The sequence below is a fragment of the Ambystoma mexicanum genome, chromosome 4p, assembly GCF_040938575.1.
Source record: "Ambystoma mexicanum isolate Mex_15411 chromosome 4p, UKY_AmexF1_1, whole genome shotgun sequence".
NCBI lineage: Eukaryota > Metazoa > Chordata > Amphibia > Caudata > Ambystomatidae > Ambystoma > Ambystoma mexicanum.
In genome coordinates this window covers 589,861,273-589,882,512 of record NC_090927.1, presented here as the reverse complement: position 1 = coordinate 589,882,512, position 21,240 = coordinate 589,861,273, and the positions used below count along the sequence as shown (strand labels likewise).

General features: G+C 42.1%; 1 protein-coding gene across 2 annotated transcripts in view; it reads right to left on the bottom strand.

Moving 5' to 3' along the window:
* The window catches only part of MLIP (muscular LMNA interacting protein), a 2,218,014-nt gene that overhangs the window by 636,562 nt on the left and 1,560,212 nt on the right, over window positions 1–21,240 (bottom strand). For both annotated transcript variants that reach the window (XM_069606136.1, XM_069606137.1), the window contains exon 5: window positions 11,786–12,100. In XM_069606136.1, coding sequence (XP_069462237.1) covers window positions 11,786–12,100 — 315 coding nt within the window. The remainder of the gene's footprint in view (window positions 1–11,785; window positions 12,101–21,240) is intronic.

Genomic DNA, 21,240 nt, shown 5'->3' with positions numbered 1-21,240 from the left:
TTCTGTGAGGTAGACCAATTGATGGTGTTTTGTAAGTTAATTTTTGGTCCTTTTTTATTTTGTGTATTAGCTGTATCATTCTCATCATGCCAGTGAATTTGCACCAGATATTGGACACTTAACTTTTGTGAAAGGTCAACCACTATTCAAACATACTGGTACTGCTGGAGATGGGAGCAATACATTTCTAGATGGTGTATGGAAAGCCTTCTTTTTGAACCTCTCTAACATTCTTGACGATTCTTGAAATGGAGTGCTGCATGTGTTTCAAGTCTCTGGTAGTTGGTGGCAGCAACTTTAATATGTGGAGTTTGATTATGGACAAACACTGCTCACACCTAGCTTTTTATTGTTTTTTTTAATCCAAGTTGGATTTTTTCGCAATGACCAATGATTAGTTTGTGGAAAGAGAACAACAGTGTTATATGCACCACATGTTGTATTTTATATAGTTCATGTGATGCACTGCATACAAGTTATGAGGGTAAAAAAAATGTGTATTAAATTGTGTTTGACTGCATCAACAACTGAGGAGGGTTGTAGCCGCGGGTTTGTTGTCCCATACCCGTGGCTATAGGCCTCGATATGCAAATAAATACACTGTTTTTACCCGAAAGAGTCCCTTCTAAGACCGATGTATTATGTAGTATATTTCTAAGACTGATCTATTATGTATATTTTTATTAAAAAAGCCAGTAACCAAAACAGTTAACTGTCTCCGATCAGACACACAATTGTCAAACCAGCCATGATATCTGCAGTCTTTCTCTGTTTCCAGGAAAATTATTCTGTGTTTGAATTTCTAGCAGTTTGTATGAGCAGGGTATGTGTGATGTGTGTGTTTTCGACATTGTAATTGGTTGATGGTATTGTTGTAATTATTTGCGCCTATCAGTGTGATATGTTCCTACCCGTGAGTTGTTGTAATTATTTGTGGCAATCCAGCAGCCAAGCTACCCACATGGCACCCTGTTCATCCGCTGCTATATTTGGGCAAATGGAACTTCTTGTATTTGTGGACTGGCTAGCTGACATTTTGGGTGGAGTAGCATAATAAATTAATCAAGTGTTTTGGGGGATCGGGAGAGACCAAGGGAGTGGAGGAGGACCAGGGGGAGTTTAGGGGGGGGGGCTGGTGTGTGTGTTAGCGACACTTGTTTGGAGTTGGGGGAGTGAAAAGATTTTTTTTTAGTTTGTGTGAATAGCCGCAGCGATCAGTAAAACGCCCATGCATTATCATATTCTTAAGATACAGTAACATAGGACACATAGAACAGACAGTGGCTCCCATCACCCAGGCAGGGCTCCCTCTAACTGCCTGGGCTAGGTACCTCATCACCAGCATTCTCTAATCCACACAATAACATTCTAAATGACATCACAAGCATATACCTACACTCGCAAGCACATTACAACAGTAGGCACATCAATACTCTTCGTCTTTTTATTGCTTGTGTTCATAGGTGCGGATATATTTATAGTCACATATATAAACATACATGTTCTGTGCAATAATCATATTGTTATGTGGATGATATAGCACAGAATTATATCTGTGTGTGTTATGTTGTGTGCTTAGATGATGTCTTATCGTGTTTGAAGTTTTGAAGGTTGGCTTAGTTTGGTTTTTAGTTTGTAGAAAATGTATGTGTAGCAGCGGCTACAAGTAAGATTTGGAGCTGCATTGAATATCTGCGCATAGAAGTGATGCCGGGCCACATTTTTAATGTGTTTCGGTGTTTCTAATTGGCTGGTGCTAATGTTATAAATGTGTATTTCTTTGTGATAGGTTGCAATGAATAAGTGTCGTCCATTTAATCAATTTACTTAGAATATAGTCCTCTTTTTCTGGTTTTGATTTTGGAAAATATGAAACTCCCCATTGTGTCTACTTTTCTCATTGTGACTGAAGAACTCACACTGTGCAGTTCATGTTACCTGTGATAAAACATTATTAGCATTAATCAGTTCTTTGTCATAGTTTTGTTTAACGTTTTATTTGATATGTTAATAATGGGGCTCTTGTTTTTTTGGTTTTTGTACTGTATTTGTTAACAATGAAGTGGTCATGCTGTATATGTAGAAAATGGGATGGAATTATTGTTGGAATTTGTTTATTAGGAAAGAAAATGAATTTCGGTGAGGTGCATGATTTAGAATCATTAAGTATACTTCCTGCACTCAAAATACAAGAATGATCACAGTGCAGTAGAAATGTTATTTTATCTACAATGCTTTTAAAATCACTCATGGTGTGTGTGTGTAAGTGCTTTTTGGGGTAATATGAACATGTGTTTGTTTTAAAAAGATGCTGTGTTGCTGGTTTGTGGTGATTTGAAAATGTGTGTGCTTTAAAAAAGATGTGGTTTGCTGAAGTCTGTTACTGTGCGGTTATCTATAAGAGAACATGCATTGTCTCCATTTGTCTATTGTTTTGTGAAATGTAGAGCCTCATTAGGACGCTGGCGGAATGGGTTTAACGGCGCCGGTAATGGTGCCGGCGCCGTTAAACCCATTACACCCTATTACGAGATTTCCTTGCGAGACCTGCGCTGGATATATGGTCAGACCAGACGTCCTTTGTGGGTCCAGCAGGGGGCCAGGGAGCTAACCACGGGCCCGTCGGTAACGGGCCCATTGTTAGCTCCCTCCCCATTCCCATTGAGCACTATGGGGGCTCTTATGGGAATGGGGAAGATCTGGGTCCGGGTTCCCTGAATGGGGAAATACCGGGCCCTCCAAAGTTGGAATGGCCCAGTATTTCCCCATTCAGGGGACCGGGTCGCGAGTTGGAGGCAGCCATGCCCTTATTCAGGGCATGGCTGCCTCCAAACTCGTAATGAAGCACCTAGTGATTCATTTCATGAAACATGTGTGTGATTGGTTTTATTTTTAAATATATATTCATAAGGAATATATGAATGTTATTAGTTGTGCAAACTGCTATTATGTAAAATAGAAATGGAATGGGTTTTCTGGTGCAAATTGCCCTAATAAATGCAGGTGCAATATGTATTTAGCAAGCCAATTTTAGTACACAAATTAGACGTTGTAACATTTTGGGATGGTTTATTAGAAGTGTCCATGTGCAACAGTTTAAAATAGGAAACACAATGATTTTGTTTTAATGTTATTGTTACTCTACTGCTACTTGACACAGAAATAGTGGCAGCTGTGAATGTCATTTTACTGGGCACACTGGTTCTTCCATGGAGTTAAGGTGAATATTTAACATGATCATAGTTAAAGGTCCGACCAACTTGTGTGCTTTAACAAAGACTGTGAGGCATTATCTGATGCAGAATGCCCCCTTGGCTCTGGGATTAATGCTATTAGGACTGTGGGTCATTATTCTGCAGTAATAATAGTATCTTTATTTGGTTGGAGCGCAGTAGTAGTAGTTCTTTTTCACAGTAGATTCCTGTGCACAGGTTATACGCCATGCTTTAAAAGGGAGGCAGAGGCTGTTCATGGCACATTGTACAAGAAAACAGTAAAATGTGGCCCTTGTAATGTTTTGTCACAAATATTGGGAACACGAATCATGATAAATCATGTGGTGTGAGTCTCCTGGGATGATGTGGATGATGTGTACTGGAAATTGTATGTGCTCCCAAAAGAAATGCTTGGGGCTGATGTGTTATGTGCATGGAAATTGGCACCACGTCCAGTAGGTGACTCCACTAGTGCGATGCCACCAACAGTTAATGAACCATCAACTTTGACAGCAGTATCAACTCCACAAGTTTCAGTTTAATGTCTAACAATGTGTACGTTCTGTGATATATGCTACCAATGAGTAGCTGTGGGAGGTGGTGTAAGTAAAGATTAGGACAATTTAATACCTCAATAACGATTTCAGTCATGCTGCAACCTTTTTTTGCTTATATGTGGTATTATATCTTCACTGTAGTTGTGAGTAGTTGTGCAGAATCAACTGCCATCCATTAAAGGTGCTGCCAGAAAGAGCCATACTCTTCAAACACCTGCAGAACTGTTACACTCTATTAGAAGAGTCATTATAATGCTAGAGAGGTTCAGAGAGGAGGCTTCATTTTTTTATGTTTTGTCTTGTTAGAGTGGTAATTTTTTTTTTTTTTTTGGCATTGTCCTTTTAGAGTTGTAATTTTTGTAATGTTTTGTTTTCCTCACTGTTTGGACAACTGAACATGTCTAACACAAGACGTTCCCCTTCTAATGTTCTGTCAGAAAGCTTGGGAACATCAATCATGATGAATCATTTGGTGCAAGTTTCCTGGGATGATGTGGATGATGCGTATTGAAAATTGCATGAGATGGTCTGGACCACACTGGGCTGCAGTCTTTTTTGGCTTAAATGTGGTTTTATATCTTCACTGTAACTGTGAGTGGTGGTTGTACAGAATCAACTTTCATCCATTAAAGGAGGTGCTAGCAACAGCCAGAGTTTTCAAACACCTGCAGCATTGGAACACTCTATTTGAATAGTTATTAGAAATGCTAGAGCGTGTCAGAGAGGCGACTTCATTTTTTGTGGCATTGGCCCTCATCATAAGGTTGGCGGAATGGGTTTACCGGCACCGGTAAAGGTGCCGGTGCCAGTAAACCCATTCCGCCCTATCACAAGGTCTCCTCGCGGGACCCGCAATGGACGCCTGGAAAAACCTGTGTCCATACAGGGTCCCGCGAGGACACCAGGGAGCTAACAACGGGCCCGTCATTAACAGGCCTGTTGTTAGCTCCATCCCCATTCCCATTGAGCCCTATGGGGGCTCGAATGGGAATGGGGATGGACCGGTTCCGGGTTCCTCAGGCGGGGAATTACCGGGTCCGCCAAGGTTGCGATGGCCCGGTAAGTCCTCATTCGCGGGACCCGGGCCCGGATTGCGGTAAGGAGGCAACCATGCCACTAAAAGCGGCATGGTTACCTCCAACCTCCCGATGAGGGCCATTGTCTTTTTAGTGTTGTCATTTTTGCTGTTTTCTATTTTCAAAACCAGTTGGACATTTGAATATGTGTAACATTGTGCAAGAAAACACTAAGACATGGCCCTTCTAATGTTCCATTAGAAAGCTTGGGGACATCAATTATGATAAATCATCTGGTGAGAGTCTTCTGGAGGATGTGGATGATATGTATTGGAAATTGCACAAAATGGTCTGGCCCTACTGGGCTGCAGCCTTTTTGACTCATGTGTTCTTATACCTTCACTGTAGCTGTGAGCAGTGGTTCTGCATAACCAACCTCCACCCATTAAAGGTGCTTCTTGCAACAGCCAGAGTTTTCTAACATCTGCAGCATTGGAAGAGTTTATTTGAATAGTTATTAAAAATGCTAGAGAGGTTCAGAGAGCTGGCTTCTTTTGTTGTGGCATTGTCTTTTTAGAGTTGTGATTGTTTTTGTTTTTTTGTTCACCAGTTGGACATTTGAATATGTCTAACATTGTGTAAGAAAACACGAAGACATGGTGCTTCTAATGTTCTGTCAGAGAGCTTGAGAACATCAATCATGATAAATCATCTGGTGCAAGTTTCCTGCGATGATGTGGATGATGCATATTGGAAATTGCATGAGATGGTCTGGGCCACACTTGACTACAGATTTTTTGGCTTGTATGTGGTCTTATATCTTCACTGTAGCAGTGAGCAGTGGTTGTGTATAATCAACCTCCATCCATGAAAGGTGCTGCTAGAAACATCCAGAGTCTTCAAACACTGGTAGCACTGGAACACTCTATTATACGAGTTATTAGAAATGCTAGAGAGGTTCAGAGAGGAGGCTTTTCATGAAGTCTCTATAGATGTGCTGCTCCTATCTCCAGCAGTACCACTTGGATGAGCGAGATGCCGTCACATGATATTTTCTTTCTGATGCAAATCATCTACCGGAAGTATTCAGCTACTTCATCCTGGGGTACTTATAGTGTCTTTATTCGGTTGAAGACACTCCGGCATTTTGCAAAAGAAAAAAAAAGAAATGAAAAAGATGTCTGCCATGGAATGGGATGTGAAGCTTGGGAACATCAATTATGATAAATATCGTTTGGTGAGAGTTTTCTGGATGATGCATATTGGAAATTGCATGACATAGTCTGGACCATACAGGCTGCAGCCTTTTTTGGTTCATATTTGGTCTTATATCTTCACTGTATCTGTGAGCAGTGGTTGTGCAGAATCAACCTCCTTCCATTAAAAGTGCTGCCAGCAACAGCCAGAGTCTTCAAATACTGACAGCAGTGGAGCACTCTATTTCAATAGTATTTAGAAATGCTTGAGCGGTTCAGAGATGAGGCTTCCATTTTTGTGGCATTGTCTTTTTAGAGTTGTCATTTTTATTATTTTATATTTTTGTCACCAGTTGGACATTTGAATATGTCTATTTGAAAAGTTATTAGAACTGATAAAGAGGTTCAGAGAGGCGGCTTAATTTTTTGTGGCATTGGGCCTCATTACAACCCATGCGGTAGAGGGTTATTGGTGCTGGTAGAGCTGCAGGCACCGTTAACCCTCTACCGCCTCATTACGAGGTCTGCTCGCGGGTCCCACTAAGGACGTCTAGTAAAACCAGGGGCCTTAGCGGGACCCGCTAGCAGACCAGGATGTTAACAACGGGCCCGTCATTAACAGGCCCATTGTTAGCATCCTCCCCATTCCCATTGAGCCCTATGGGGGCACAAATGGTAATGGGTATGTACCGGGTCGGGGTCCAGGGAAAGGGAATTACCGGGCCCTCCAAGGTAGGAATGGCCTGGTAATTCCCTATTCCTGGAACCCAGATCCGGTACCCAGTATGGGGGTAGCCATGTCGCTAAAAGTGGCATGGCTACCTCCATACCACTGTCTTTTTAGAGTTGTCATTTTTGTTATTTTATATTTTTGTAACCAGTTGTACATTTGAATATGTGTAAAATTGTACAAGAAAACACTAAGACAATGGCCCTTCTAATGTTCCGTCAGAAAGCTTGGGAACATCAATTATGATAAATCATCTGGTGCAAGTCACCTGCGAGGATGTGGATGATTCGTATTGGAAATTGCATGAGATGGTCTGGACCATACTGGGCTGCAGTCTTTTTTGGCTTACATGTGCTTTTATATCTTTACTGTAACTGTGATTGGTGGTTGTGTAGAATCAACCTCCATCAATTAAAGGAGGTGCTAGCAACAGCCAGAGTTTTCAAACACCTGCAGCAATGAAACACTCTATTTGAAGAGTTATAAGAAATGCTAGAGAGGTTCAGTGAGGCAGCTTCATTTGTTGTGGCATTGTCTTTTAAAAGTTGTGTTTTTGGTTATTTTATATTTTTTCCTTCACCAGTTCTACATTTGAATATTTCTAACATTGCACAGAAAACACTAAGGCATGGCCCTTCTAATGTTCCGTCAGAAAGCTTGGGAACATCAATCATGAAAAATCATCTGGTGCGAGTCACCTAGGATGATGTGGATGATGTGTATTGCAAATTGCATGATATGGTCTGGACCATACTGGGCTGCAGATTTGTTTTGGCTTATATGTGGTCTTATATCTTCACTGTACCTGTTAGCGGTGGTTGTGCACAATCAACCTGCGTCCATTCAAGGTGCTGTTAGCAACACCAAAGTCTTCAAACACTGGCAGAGATGGAACACTATATTTGACAAGTTATTAGAAATGCTAGAGAGGTTCAGAGAGGAGCTTTTCATGAAGTGTTAACAGATGTGCTGATTCTATCTCAAGCAGTACCACTTGGATGCTCGAGATGCCTTCCCAGGATCTTTTTTTCTGATGCAATGCATCTGCCGGAAGTCTTCATCCACTTCATCCTGGGGTAATAATAGTGTCTTTATTCGTTTGAAGACACTCCAGCCTTTCACAAACTGGATAAAGAAGAAAAAAAAACAATGCCTGCAATGGAATGGGATATGAAGTGAGTTCACCCTTTCGATGGCGGCCATTTAAAACAGTAAAAGAAAACAAAGAAGATGGCCACCATGGAACCGGAGAATGGACTATATATAGTCTATTCTCCCTTTACATGACGTCCATTAACAAGATAGAAAAAAAAGCAAAGAAAATAGCCGCTAAGGAAAGGGAGAACTGAGTACATGTAGTCCATTCTCTCTTTCCATGGCAGCCATTTACAAACCAGACACCAAGGGATGTAGTGGTGCACAGTACCTTGCCTGGATGCTAAGGACCCGGTGAGGACCAATCGCATTGTTTGTAACAATCCGATTATCCCTTGTCGGGTACTAATTGAAGTTTATACTGTCTACTTGGATCCATTAGAAAAATGCACACATTCAAGATATAGTGTAAATGCAAAACTGTTACATGATCTGACTACCTGTTAGAAATGGGTGCGAAGCCACGTAGCTGCGTCAATGCAGTTTTCAAAGTGATTGGGCCTTTCCTTTACATGGCTACGGCTGCTCGCAGAAACTTGTTCTCTTTGATTTAGGTGATTGGTCAATAATTTAGGGGAAAACACGTCATTGCGTTTGGGCATACCCGCACCTATGGAAAACACATTCTGGTTCACTATATCATGTAACCACGATTGTACCCCTCACCCAAGCACCTTTTTCCTGTTTTCCGTCATTGTTGTCATCATTGTGGTATTAGGCTGCGCAAAGAACAGGGGGTGCGAAGTTAAGGTGGCTTTAGCTGAATTTCAGGGGGTTTGTTGCATTCAATTCTCACCTTAACATCCCTGCAACTAAAGTTTTTCCTTGAATTTCAAGAGTTTTGTTACAATTTATTGCTCACCTTAATGTCCCTACAACTAATATATATATATATATATATATATGCTATTGTATAAAATACCAAGCTCAATGCAGACACATTCCCTTGTAAAGTGCATAGCTGCTCTTGAGCTAGATCATTGCTATAAAAAAATAAAAAAATGAAATACTTATATATGATTATTTTAATTTTCAGCTGAGAAACGTAACTGGGGATATAGGCAGGCCCCTACCAGCATAGTAATGTACCCCATGCCTGGCTGTAATGGTGAACAGGTGCAGTGAAAAAAGCTGCAGGAACGGTTTCATATTAAAATTAATTGTTTTCTTTTTTGTTAATATGGCTGCACCTTGATGTGTGTCAGTGAATCCCCTGACACACCGCTAGCAAATTCTGCAGGTGGGATGAATTTGAGCGCACAAAGCTATGTGTGTGGACAGATCTTTGAATCAATCTGCCTACATAATGCAGGGTTCTTTTTCACCTGCAGTGGCACACACACAGTAACACTTTTATTAGTAGATTTCATAATTGACCACTGAGTGATTCTAAGCTTGTGTGAAAAGTCGTGTGGAAATCCAACATTCTCCCCTCCAGTTTCCAGCACCACCATTTTGAGAGGAAGGATTGATTGGAAGGGAGCAGTCGTGCTTTCCGGCAGAAAAAGCTTCTAAAATCTATTGTGGTGGCACCGTATGCAACAGTAAGTATGAATGCCATCATTTCTTAGAAGTGTACCATTAGGCTGATTTACAAAAGTGTCCTTAAACTTTCAGTAAATTAGAAAAGTGCTACTGTAGTCTGGGAAATTACTTAAATATGAACAGCGTGTGCAGTAGTTTTACCTCACAGGTGCCATATTTTAGCTCCTATATTTAGACATACAACCCCCAGGATTCAGAAAGGAGAATCCCTTTGCAGTGTCTGACCTGCTTTCCTGATGGTCACAAGGACGTTATTAGGCAGTATACCAGTCACATGCAAAAGCCGAAACTTTGATGCCAGGCTGCCACATTCTGTTTTCAACAAAATATGGTGCATTTAAAGAAAAGTGTTGCTACGCAGCAGAGTAACACTTTTCCATTTTTATAATTTTTGCTATTTTGCTATTTTTGCATGCACCATAGAATTAGTATTAAGGATGGAAATCTATTGTCCAAACCCTGTGCAATTTCTATTCTTTTAACGTAATCTATCCAATTGAGGGAACGATTCTGAGGTGCATGCAAACCTAAGAAAGTGTTCTTTCAGGTGGAACTCTTTACATACAAACACAACATTCTGATAAAAAAAGAATGTGGTGCGAGAAATGAAAGCCTCAGCTTTTGCATTTGCCTGATTTATGGCTTGACAACAGCTCTAGCAACCATCAGGAATACAGGGCATGCACGTGGAGGGGATTCACCTTTCGGCAACACTCGTTTAGCACAACAAAAAAAGGAGTTACAATCAGGGACATCATTTAGGGGTCACCAGAGGTCGCAACTGCGACCTATGAGGTCTCACTTGCGACCTATAAAAAAAGAAACATTTCTTTTTTGGTAATGCAAGCTCCTGGGCTGTGGCCAGCACCATGTGGCTCTTTACATCTGGAGTGGCTGGCTTAAAAAAAAGAAAAATAAGAACAGGAGTGCCACAAGTCTAACAATTTCAGCACTGACCCTAAATGACAAAGAATAGGAATACCAAATAATGTGTCTTTCTGGAATTCTATACAATAATTGCTAGACTCATTAAAGGTTTATTTCAGGCACACTTCAGGAGGGGATTCACTGATTTAGTCTGTTCTTAAACACCTCCACTCAGCCTTTCATCCTTCTGAGGTCGATAAATGAGTACCAACACAGATTGGGTGATATTGAATGTATATTTGTTCTATATTAAGCGCGATGTAAGTGCTATATAATAACACGTCATTATCATTTGGTCATGGACGTCTGCTTGCATTCACAGTAATTTCGTAATATGGGCCTATACACACTGATCCTAACGATACATATGGTGATCCATTCATGTATGAAATGTACATCACATTATAGCGATAGCGATATCGATATTGTAACCATATTTTTCGTAGTGTACATTGCTACGTGATGCCACTTCCTGCTTTGTCAACCAGTGAAAGGTCGTGTTCCGTCACTTCCCGCGATATCACTTTGGGGGGGGGGGTCAAATGGCATCATGTCCTGTGATGTCATCAGGGGGTCAAGGGTCATGTGATGTCACTTCAGCTACCCCTGGCATTTTGGTGAAATGACACCCCTGGTTAAAATACAGCACCTTTGAGGTGCCGTTAAACTCAACTGCACACTTTAACATTTCTTAAACTGCAGCAGCACTTTTCTAGTTTAATGATAGTTTAAAAAAACGTTCTTAATTAGAAAAGTGGCAGTCTTAAGAAATGCCTGCAATGCCACTGAAGCACATGTTTCCACACGGCAAGGGATGTTAGCAGCTTTAGCTGCTGGAAAGCACAACATCTCACCTCCAATACTTTAACCCACTTCAGAATGGTGGTGCTGGAAACTGGAGGGGAGAATGTCGTATTTCCACACTCTTTTGATCATGAGCTTAGAATCGGCCCCTGAGTCTTTGCAATTCATGTGCGGTGTATGCATCCCTGTGTGACTGTTCAGATGCTAAAGTAAATGCTGAATAACAAAGCATTTACCAGCATCTGCAAAGCAGTGTATTCCACGTCCCACTGGCATGGTCCTTTCTCTCAATTAGTTCCATGTATTCGATTTACCAGAGGCCTGAAATTGCTCCATGCAAATGTATGTATATGGAATACATATTGATACATTTAAACAGCAGAGCATTTCGGCCGCTTTTGAAATTTCTTGCATACGGGCCAAAGTTAATTGATTCATAACAGTTTCATTTGCAGGCAAGGAAGAATTTGAGTTACGTAACCTCGCTATTTGCATGCACATGCATAATAGCCCAGCAGTAAAGGGGTTAAATACTTTCAGCATAGCGTATCACGTTTCTGTTCCTATACGAATAAAGGCATTTAAATGATCAACATACTTAAAAGTCATTCTGCAAGATATGGTGTTAGTGTTAAATTACCTCTTGTGGGGCCACAACTTTCATCTTGTCATCAGTTCTTTTTGCCACATGGGCATCTTTTGAAGTCTGGGACATAGCAAGGGGCTGGGCTGGAAGCTGCTTTGTGCTGATATGTGGCTGTTCCTTGGTGTCTGTAAGCATGCTTTCTTCTTCATCCGAGTCCAGTACAAAGACATACTCGGCCATGAAGACATCATTGTGTTGCATGTCTTCGAAGGCAGCCTCGTTGCCCTGAGAAAGGTGAGAGTTCACGTGTGCCCGCGTGTTTCTACTGACTCCACTCTGTAACGTTGGATATTGAGACAATGGGTTTCCCTGAAAAGAAAGGACGCAATTATTATATCCGAACACTGGCACATAATGTACTTTCTAAAATGAAAAATGTTTAAATTGCGATGACGCCATAATGCAATAAAAAATAGGTGATAGAAACTGCTCTGAGAGGACAACTTCTGACTCCATTAATACTGATGGTTTGGCAGCATTTACATGCTTTCAGTTGATACATTGTGGTATGATGAGTTCGCTAGCGGTATTGTAGAAACTTTGCACTGGTGCAAGCAAGTAGGATTTGGCCAGAACATTGCCCTATGCAAAACACATCTTCTTGCAATACATGTTTGCCCTGGGTAAAGGACTACGACTAAAGCAAACACTGCCCTGGTGCAAACATGCATTAAAAGCATATCTATTGTGCACTAGACAAATGTATGCACTCGTGTTAATTGCACTTGTGCAAACATTCTGTAATGCCGCTTTAAGACTATGTTGCCATTTCACAAATCAAACCCCTGTGCAAAAAAAACACATCAGTTCCAGAAGGGTAAACCCTCTTTAGACCATCTTTGAGCCATAGCATGTGTTTCCCACACAACAAAAGCATACACAATGACACACGTATGCTGTAGATAAACCTTTTACGTTCCCGAAAAGGAACATGTTTCCCTTCTATGATAATGATTTTACCACTGATTCTGTAAAAAAGATATGACGTCTCTCAATAACCTTGCCAGACAAGGCACATGATTTATTTATAACATGCTTGTAGTATGCTGTATGTTTCTCAGATAATCAAAAAAAAAGTGTATTCCTTGTCACAGATATTAACACATGCCAAATAAAACATTTGACGGATATGTCAATATAAAAATATAAAACAACCTTAAAGATCCTATTTCTAGAGATATCAATACTCTTTTTTCACTCAAATTCTCATCAAACATTTAACATATAATATTGGCATCTATGTGATTTCCCAGCAGGCCTTTTTTGCTGATGCCCAGTTTCCCGGGCCTACCTTTGCTGCTGCAGGGAATCATGTTGCAGTACCTGGTCTGCCCCTGTACCTTATCTGATGCAGTGGACAGACACTCCTGCAACTCCTGTATATGCCCCTCACTGCAGAACTCTCAGCTGGCCTCCCCCCACCCATTTCCTCTTTTCAATTTTAGGGAAGCTATAGAGATAAGTTTGACACACATCCCTTCAAACTCATTAATCCTATGGGTCCCTATGCGCAGTGTGTTGCAGAAGGGCAGCCTGCTGCATGTCTGGTTGACACAGCTGATAGTAAATCCGCAATAAGATGTATAGCTTTCTGAGTATCCCTCTGTAAGTATTTCTGAAACGCATGTGCCACATCCCGTTAGCAACATGTATCTGTTACACTGGATCTCATTACAACCAACATGCATTTTTGTTGTGATAATCTGCACTGGTGAATTTGTTAGGTTGAGATAGTTTATGTAAATTAAATTCTACTACATCGTGTACACCAAACACAGTGTTCCTTAATATTCCCAATAAAGATACTGAGGCTATACTGGCAACACTGTGGCAATAAGCCACGCGGTGGCGGGCCGATACCGCCCTAGGTAATGCCCCCGGGGCGAGTTCCAGGCCCGAGCGCAGCGAGGGCCCTAACGGTGCCCCGGGGGCATTACCTCGGGGCGGTGTTGGCCCGCCACCGAGTGGCTTATTGCCATTAGTACCCCGGCCCGTTAGACCGGGGTACTAATTGCTTTTTTTTTCTGTTCCGAAACACGTTTCGGAACATAAAAAAAAAAAAGGCAAAAAAATGGCCGCCGCCATGGAAAGGGAAAACGTAGTCCGTTTTCCCTTTCCATGGCGGCCATCGGGAGTGGACGCGCTGGGAACAGAATTGTTCCAAGCGCATTCGCTTCCGAGACCAGAAGAAAAAAGAAGGTAAGTGGGGTCGGGAGGGGGGAAGGGAGGGGATGGGGAGGAAGAAAAAAAAACGTAGCGCGGTCTCCGGCGGGGGACGATGGAAGACTCCAGCCGTGTGGAGGCTTGGAGTGGGGATGGCCCCGCTCCGAGTCTCCACACGGCTGGAGGTTTCCATCATCCCCCGCCAGAGACCGCGGGATAGAAGGTAAGTGGGGTGGGGAGGGGGGAAAAGCTGGGGAAAAAAAAATCTTACCTGCGTCCCCGGCGGGGGACGAAGGAAGCCTCCAGCCATGGGGAGGCTCGGAGCGGGAATTGCCCCGTTTCGAGCCTACTCATTGGCTGAGGGGCTGCCAAGCCCCTTGCAGGGAACAGAGTAGTCGGCACGCACGGCGTGGACGGGAATACTGTGTGGTATGGCCTGCAAATGAGCCAATCACCACACAGTATTCCTGTTTAGCCGCTCGTGCCGGGTACTAATGCAGGATCTTCCACCACCAGCCCTAGATCCCAAAGATAAACACGCATCCCTATATCTCACTGTTGCCCCAGCTGATGATAGTCTATGGTGCTAAGACAATAATGAAGAATGGTACATTCATAAGGCTGGATCTGTTTGACTACAAGTGGATCCTTCTAAGCGATTCACTCTGAGGCAGAGGGAGGGATCTCCCCAGCGTGCATTCACTAATAATGCAAGGATTAAGAGTCCCAAATAGTAGTCCATGCACACACTCCAATTGCCCCTGAGAAGAAGTCCAAACGGAAAACCTATAGACTTGGACAAGTCGAGATGTTCTTGTATTGTACCATCAGATCCCGACGTTACTGTTGTTGATCATTCTTCTGCTTTTTGATCTACGCACGTACACACAGATAGCAAATACCTGTTCACATGTTCCTACCGTGGGATGCAATAATCCCGGACCCACCTTGCACAGGGATACTATTTTGTTAGCTTTTAAGGAAACATCTCAATGATATAAAGCTCCATTTGTAGTGTGTGCTGGTTCAGTACATTAATGCGCCCCTTTTACCTTTACCAACCTATGATGCTAGCTAACATGGTACAGGTGTGTTACTAAGAGCGTTAGCTCACAAGGGTCATAAAGCATACAAACAGGCGTTACAATTGCATTGAGAAAGGCTCCAGTACTTAGAGCATGACATTACAGAAGGAGACTGGCTGTTAACTACAACTAATGAAGAAGCCATACTTAAGGTACACATGCCCACAGCGATAATGCAGATGTGTATAATCCAGAAATGAACACAACTAAAATAACCAGCTCCATTGGCATGACAAACAGAGGCGAAACAGGCTTACACTGCAGGAACCGGTGCACGCACTGATGCATCAGTCCTGGAGTTTCCTGGCTAGAATTAGAAATTAACACTAAACTGTCATTACAGAAATTCATTTTCATAATGAGAAACACTGTCCACTCACAACTTAAAGGACAGCACTTGACCGAGTTTCTGCTGGTTTTCCTCCTTATAGCAAGTTGTCACTGAAGACGCGTTAGTGTTAGTGTGCAACAATGTGAATGCACTGTCTTTGGTTAGTAAGTGGAGGTTGCAATCCCACATGCTATCACCAAACTGTCATTGAAAACCAAAATGCAACCGATTTCACGTCCATGCTAAACGGAAAATGCAATGTTAGTCTTGAATTCTTCTCATATTGACGTGACACATTGTACTGTTTAAAATCCTGATGCTCTCTTGCCTAGTCTAACTATTGGCGAGCCCCGTGTCGGTGTAGCTATTACAAATACACTCGCTCAAACTATTAAAACCTTCTCAAATTGGCCTTAAATACTCTTGACCAAAATGATTGTCTTGATGGGTTCTGTTTCCATGAGATCAAAGGGATATTGATCGCAGGATAGGCTGTCTATTATCCTCAACCTGTAATTGAAAGTGTCCCATTATTACATTTGTGCTTGACACAGATTTCACATTTGGTAGCTCTAACTTTTGCATGCATGTTAGCTAACCAACCAAGTTTTCGGAATGACATTTACTAATGGAACCCTTTTGGGCTGCCAAAGAATGTCTTCAAGCAGTGGAAGCAGAGAGGATTTCCCTGATTAGGATAACATGTATGTCTCCACCCAACTAGATGGTATGCAGACGCCCAAATAGACAGCAATAGTGAAGTGTACTGCTCACTAACTCCTTCAAGATGAAATGTTGAAAGGAAAAACCTGCTGAACAGGCAGCTGTTTTCACCTCTATGGCTGAATTTACATGAAGACTAGGCAATCAGATAACGGCCCAATCGTTCTCCTCATTACAAGAACTACCCATTATACAAGATGCAGCCCCTTAATCAGAACATTATCCTGGTCTTAATGGGATGCTGCCTGTACTCAGATAACCTTTGGTTGGATGAACATGACTGCTAGTCACACTATATGTACTGTTCTCAACGTGGCTTGCATTTGCCACAGACTTGCCCATGTAGGAAATGGAGGAATGACACCCACCCTTTACCAAGATTGGTACACGCCAGACTTTTCCTCAAAAGATCAAGCAAACTGCAGGTGCTACATCATCTGGCAGCAGAATAATGTGGGAAAGACATTCAGGTGTAATATGTTTAACTCCATATATGCAATGGATTGCAGTACATCTTGGTGGTGGTGGCAGGTATGCACAACTTTATACATACAACAAAAGTTCCAATGGCCATACCGCCTACAGACGGCAGAGTCAGAAGTAACGCAGAACTCTTTAGTTCAAACCAAACTGGACAAAATGTCAGCTGAAACTGGTCTCAAATGCCCATGTGTTTTACCCTAGGTACTATTCTGTATTTGTGAAATGATTAACAGGAGAGCTAGAGTAAGTACCCATGAGATACTGTGGCAATAAGCCACGAGGTGGCAGGCCAATACCGCCCCAGGTAATGCCCCCGGGGCGAGTTATAGCGTGAGGGCCTTAACGGTGCCCCAGGGACATCACCTTGGGGCGGTATGGCCTGCCAAAGAGTGGCTTATTGCGATTAGTTCCCTGGCCCGTTAGACTGGGGTACTAATTGCTTTTTTTCTGTTCCGAAAAAGAAAAGAAAAAAACGGCAAAAAAAATGGCCGCCGCCATGGAAAGTGAAAACATAGTCCGTTTTCCCTTTCCATGGCGGCCATCGGGAGCGGACGCGCTGGGAACAGAAGTGTTCCCAGCGCGTTCGCTTCCAAGACCAGAAGAAAAAAGAAGGTAAGTGGGGTCAGGAGGGCGGAAGGGAGGGAATGGGGAGGAAGAATTTAAAAAAAACGTACAGCGGTCTCCAGCGGGGGACGATGGAAGCCTCCAGCCGTGTGGAGGCTTGGAGCGGGGATGACCCTGTTCCGAGTCTCCACACGGCTGGAGGTTTCCATCGTCCCCCGCCAGAGACCGTGGGATAGAAGGTAAGTGGGGTGGGGAGGGAGGAGGGAGGAAAGGCTGGGGAAGAAAAAAAAATCTTACCTGCGTCCCCGATGCGGAACGAAGGAAGCCTCCAGCCATGGGGAGGCTCGGAGCGGGGATTGCCCCGTTTCGAGCCTACTCATTGGCTGAGGGGCTGCCACGCCCCTCGCCGGGAACAGAGTAGCCGGCACGCACGGCGTGGACGGGAATACCGTGTGGTATGGCTCACAAATGAGCCAATCACCACACAGTATTCCTGTTCAGCCACGCGTGCCGGGTACTAATGATGAATCACATTGTGCAGCTTATAAAACACAGCTGCTGAGGTCTACCTAGACACATATTCATTGGTTGGTGATAGCTGTATTTTCGAGGAACTTTTTTTCTTCTAGATCTAATTCTTTCTGAATATCAGGACTTAATTGTTGAGCAGTTCTGATCGTTAGGACCATGAAGTCCCGGCTGCACTTGATCGCAATGTGGCTGTATGTTGTAGTGTATTCCGATAGCTGACTATTGAAATCGATGTTTTCTGCACAACCTTTTCAAGACTCTTAGTCCCCTTCTTCTTAAGGTAGGCTCCATACTTTTTGCAACACTGCGCGCTTACTAGTACTTCCACACTTGAGACATGATACAGCCAGACACAGACACATTTACTTCTTGTCTTTTTGCAGGATCCTGTTTTCCCTCACTATGTTGAGTTACTTCATCACTGCATTCCAAGTCCAAATACATGCCTGGATTAATATCAACAGGACTCTCTCAGACACAGACGAGTTGTAAACAGCGTCACGTCCCGAACTGCATTTTTTGCACCTCCGTGGTCATACACAGCTTGTTCCCTAAAGATTGTACCCCCACGTATGGGTAAGCTGAAAATTAGGGACTGAAAGGAACAAAGCAGTCCAAATAACAGAAAATGATTCAATAAAGATACACAGTCAAACTTATTCTGCAAGCCACCAGTAGACTTCATTGTTCCTTTTTTATGTCTGCTTCCCGACAGGGTCCAGTTGTTCATTAGCCCGAGGAAGGCATCTTTTGAACTCACCGCCCGGCAGGTGCCACTGTTGCCGAAACGTGTTGTGGATGTCCCTTTGGACATCAGGACGTAGGCAGACCTGCTTTGTGTTTGATAAGCTCAACCAAGATATTAGAAATTTAGAATTTCCTAATCTCTTTCCTTATTGTAAAAACTGTTCTTTTCACTCAATTTCTTATTTATTCTTTAGAACTTTTTGCTTACTAGCCTGTGTGACTTTGTTCAACTGTTTTAATACATGTTCTTTTTCTGTGTACACACATTATTTTTGTGTATATATTAACCTCTTCAAATATGTGCTTCCTTATACCAAACACATTTTTTTGTTGTTACAAAGTCTATTAACGTTTCTTTTTTGAAACTGAATAAATGTATACAGTTTATGATACAATCTCTTGATGGCTATCAGAATTTAAGCTGGCTCTTATCAGAATTATTGTGATATCATAATAGATACACACAACATTTTAAATGTATGATTTACTGAACTCACTGTTTCAACACAGTGGAGGCTGTTGTTTGTGTTTAGACGTGTGTCCCACTCCACCTTGCTTAATAGTACCTTCCCCACCTTTTTGTATGCAACCTTTCAGCAACCCGTTTACTTGGGGAATTAATACACAAAAAAAACAGTAACAAATGCGTTTTCTGGCTACATACATGTGTACTTAAGCCCAGAGTTTTTCTTTTCTTTTTTCTTTGACTGCCCCTAGCCCTTCATTTGTTTGGTTTTCCTGGAGGTGCGTTGGTGCATGACGGAGGACACATTACAACTTCATTCAAATAAAATCTTTCTATAGATTATGGCTGAAAACCAGACCTTCGGTTATTCACTTGAACAGACAGCGGAGGTTATTAGGGGACCATCGATCTTTGATCCTACCATGACAAATCTTGTTGCAGCCCAGATTACATGCTCTGAGGACTTGCATAAATGGAATAAGAAAAAATTCTGTACAGAGTTGCACGGGCACTTCCTACGTGATTATTTAAAGGCAGACACTATTCCAGCTGGTCTGATTGTTCGCAATGAACCTTGTCTTTTTTTTAACAGACAAGGAATACACTACAACATTCAGCCACATTGTGATCAAGTGCAGCCAGGAACTCATGGTCCTAACAATCACAACTGCTCAACGATTAAGTCTTGATATTCAGAAAGAATTAGATCTAGAAGGAAAACAGTTCCTAGAAAATACAGCTATCACCAATGCTTTTGATCAGCTTAAAGAAACCAATAAAGCATTTGATGAATTCAAAACAGCAACAGTCACAAAAAAGACAAAAAAAATACATAAAGACAAACGATTTTAAATTAGAGAAAATATTTCCCTACACCACAGATGAGTTTATAGACGCTGTTAAAAAACAGGCCACTTCACAACAACAAAAAAACAAAGGGAGACGTTGTTGGGTGTCCTTTTCCAACTGTAGCAGCAGTAGCTCAGACGATCAATCAAGGTACCACCTGCAACAACATTTTGGAAATTGCCCCCCTCCACTTCCTTTTTTAGGCAGAGGTGGGCAAGGAGGCCCTTATTGGGGGCAACCATGGTTGGTACACACCCTTCGGCCCACCATGACAACAAAGGTGGGGCAGGAGACGTCGGATCCGCTAATCAGCTGTCAAGACCAAATGCCCATTTTTTATTTGGCTAGCCTTGACATAACACTGCCACACATTTCAGTTGTTTCAAAAGGATTATCATTTGTACCCACACAAAACACGGACTGGTTTCAAACAGAAATGGAGATCCGCAGGTTTCTCAGAACTGAAAGTGTTTTTCCAAGATCTCACCAAACAGGTACTAAATCTAGACACAGGCTTACGTATACCTTCCGCCTTCAGACCTCAAGACAATGAAGACAATGAAGTTCCCAAAGAGATCTTAACCTTTGGGAAATGTATTCTAAGAGATCCCGAAATACTTAAAACCAAAATAAGCACCCTTAAGTACAACCAATCTCGGGAGGAACATAAAGCCCTTATTGAACAATCCAAAAATACCACCATAATTATTAAACCAGCCAACAAAGGCGGAGACATTTTCATTATGACCAATGCCCAATACTTATCGATGATGAATGAATTGCTTCAAGATCAAGAAAGCTACAAGAAGCTCAAAAAAGATCCCTCCAATTAAATCAAACAAGAGATAGAAAGTGCGGTCCAATTTGCTCATGAGCGAAATTGGATTACTGACAACCAATCGAAATACCTTATCACCAGTCAAGGTTGTACACCAACCATGTACGCCTTACCAAAAATACACAAAAATCCAGACAACTCTCCAAGAAGACCCATAATATCAGGCTGTGGATCTATACTTGAGCCGCTGTGCAAATTAATTGACACTTTATTTTAAAACAACTGAGTGCACAAACTGAAACATACCTAAGAGATACAACTCATTCCATTCAATTTTTTGAGAACCAACCATTTGACCCAACTACCCAAAGACTAGTAACAATGGATATTAAATCCCTATATACGAGCATACCTCAAGATCAGGCTCTCAACTGTATGCATGAGACACTGACTCAATTTGACTTACAAGAACGTGTTTGACACAATTTCATTTTGGAACTCATGACTTTAGCTTAATGCAAAAACTTATTTGAATGCAACGGCCAATTTTATTTGCAAACAAAAGGAAGAGCAATGGGGGCAGCATTTGCCCCCAGTTTAGCGATTCTTTTCATGTCCAATTTTGAAACAGTCATTATTCTGTCAGAAAAAAATTCATACAGGAACTATGTAACAAATTGGAAATGGCACATAGATGATATCATCTTTATATGGAACGGCTTGAGTCAG